This window comes from Plasmodium gonderi, assembly GCF_002157705.1.
Source record: "Plasmodium gonderi DNA, contig: Pgo-contig_389, whole genome shotgun sequence".
Taxonomy (NCBI): Eukaryota; Apicomplexa; class Aconoidasida; order Haemosporida; family Plasmodiidae; genus Plasmodium; species Plasmodium gonderi.
Genome location: NW_021629279.1, coordinates 1 through 2,267, shown reverse-complemented (window position 1 = coordinate 2,267; position 2,267 = coordinate 1). Strand labels below are relative to the sequence as shown.

At 22.2% G+C, this 2,267-nt stretch overlaps 1 protein-coding gene across 1 annotated transcript; it reads left to right on the top strand.

Annotated features, from left to right (window-relative positions):
* Positions 1-318: 318 nt before the first annotated feature.
* PGO_003255 (variable surface protein) lies at positions 319-1,632 on the top strand (the record flags this gene model as incomplete). Its single annotated transcript, XM_028691279.1, has 3 exons — positions 319-345; positions 488-1,351; positions 1,480-1,632. The coding sequence occupies 3 exons, from the start codon at positions 319-321 to the stop codon at positions 1,630-1,632; spliced, it is 1,044 nt and encodes a 347-aa protein (XP_028547080.1).
* Positions 1,633-2,267: the final 635 nt, after the last annotated feature.

Below are 2,267 nucleotides of genomic sequence, written 5' to 3'. Positions count from 1 at the left end.
TAAAATTAATTAGATATTATGGACCACTCTAAAATATTAACACTAAATGATAGGTTTAATAAAATAAATCCATTGGTCTTATATTACATATATATTGTAATATAATCAATCAGAATTTAATAAGCTATAGTCTGTTTAATATGCGTGTAAATATAGTAAAACTATATAATTTAAAAAAATTTGTATTACATAGAATCATATAACATTTAGTATATTTGAAGTCTAAATAACATCAACTTATAAATTGATAACATAATAAATTCTTTTATATGATAAGTTTAACTTATTCATTTTTTTAAATGATTCAAATAAAGCATAATGTCTGAAACTGTCAGTTATAAAAATGTAATTTTATATTCGTAATTATATAGATAAATTTTTTTTTATGTATTCATTTAAATACATATTTTTTGGTAAATTAATAAATTTATATATTATTAAGAATATTATATTAATATATTATAAAATATACAATTTTAACTTACAGATTAGATTTGATATAATATTCCCCGAATGTAGAATCGATTTCAATAAAACTATAACTGATTGGAGTAATTTTAATAATATCAGAGCTGAATTATATGCACTCTGTAATGATTTTTTAAAGACTTTTGTGAAATATGAGCAAATGCATAATTTTACATTACAAACCAGTTGTACTGGTCTTGGTCTTTTTTTATATTATATAGCATATAAAAATAAATCTAATGCTAGTTATAAAGAATTAGCTTGTAAATATTTCAATTACAAGTTACAAGACATGTTAAAGAATTATGAATTTATAGACAATGACCCCAAAACAGGCTACAATAATTTGAAACAATATTGGGCCAAGCTGACTAAAAATGATACAAGTTTTCTTGATATATGTAATAATGTGCTTCATAATCTTGAAGCGAGCGCATTTGATATATTTAAGTATTTTGATAAACTATATTTTTTTTTACCATTAATAAAGAACGATAATCTTTGCTCAGAAAATGCAGGAAAATTTAAAGGTTATGTGAATAATTTAAAAGTATATGTATCCGAGAACAATAGTATACGTACTTTACTAAATAATTTAATAAGAGACTATAATGGAAGAATTCATAAAAGTGCATTATGTGATAATGATTTATCTCTGGTAGAAATATCTGTGACTGAAAGTTCTGAGCGTGAAATATCTGTTCCTGAAATATCTGTTCCTGAAATATCTGTACCAAAATCTTCTCCGAAAGGAAATGGAATAAAAGATAACATGATGATACAAGCAATCCAAATAAAACACTCGGGCTTATCAATAGGAATATGGGTAGGAATTGTAGTTTTTTCTTCAGCAATTTTAATAATGGCTTATATTATATATAAGGTTATATATATTGTTTTAATGTAGAAAATATATGTTATAATATTATTCATTTTACACATTATTTTTTAACAGTTATATAAAATTAGTAATATACTTGTAAAATTATATTATTTTTCTCTTTTTATCAGTATACGCGAAATGCTTTATTTATACGACGAAGGGTGAAGAAATTAAAGAAATTGTTGAATATAAACATTGAAAATCGTAATAATGTAATGGGCTCATCTGAAGAAATATATAAAAATAGAATTAATATGCAATATAAAATAGCTTACGTTTAAGTATAACAATCCTACTAAGCACATAATATTATTGAATTAATTCAGCATTAATATATAAAATAAAATTCTAAGATACTCCTTTAATTATTTTTGTAGGTTTCAGGGTTTATTGCAGAGTTTAGAGTTTAGGTTTAATGTTTTAGGAGCATTAAATTTTTTTATAAATTATATCTATATTTACGAATATGATTATAGTAATGAGATAACTATTAATTTTTCTATGTGATAAATTTTATTTTTAAAAAATACTCAACTTAATTATATACCTCGAGAGATGAAATGCGTGAAAATTGCAAGCACAGTGAAATTAATAGGCGTTATCACACCGTAATCTAAATTTTGCAAAATGGGTTAAAAAATAAATAAATCGTATCGCATGGACTATATCCAATTTAGCACATGTGACAATTTATACGTAAATATAATGAACGAAAAGAAGAAATATAATTATTTTTAAGTTAATATATATATTTGTTGGAATATATTGCCCTATTAGTTATATGATTTTTTCTTTTTTATAATGTAATCACTGAAAACTAATGAATTTATAACAAATGTACATATTTTAAGAATAATTATGTGTTATACATAATAACCATGCAATAAAGTTATATTTTATTGGGTAAAATATTTTT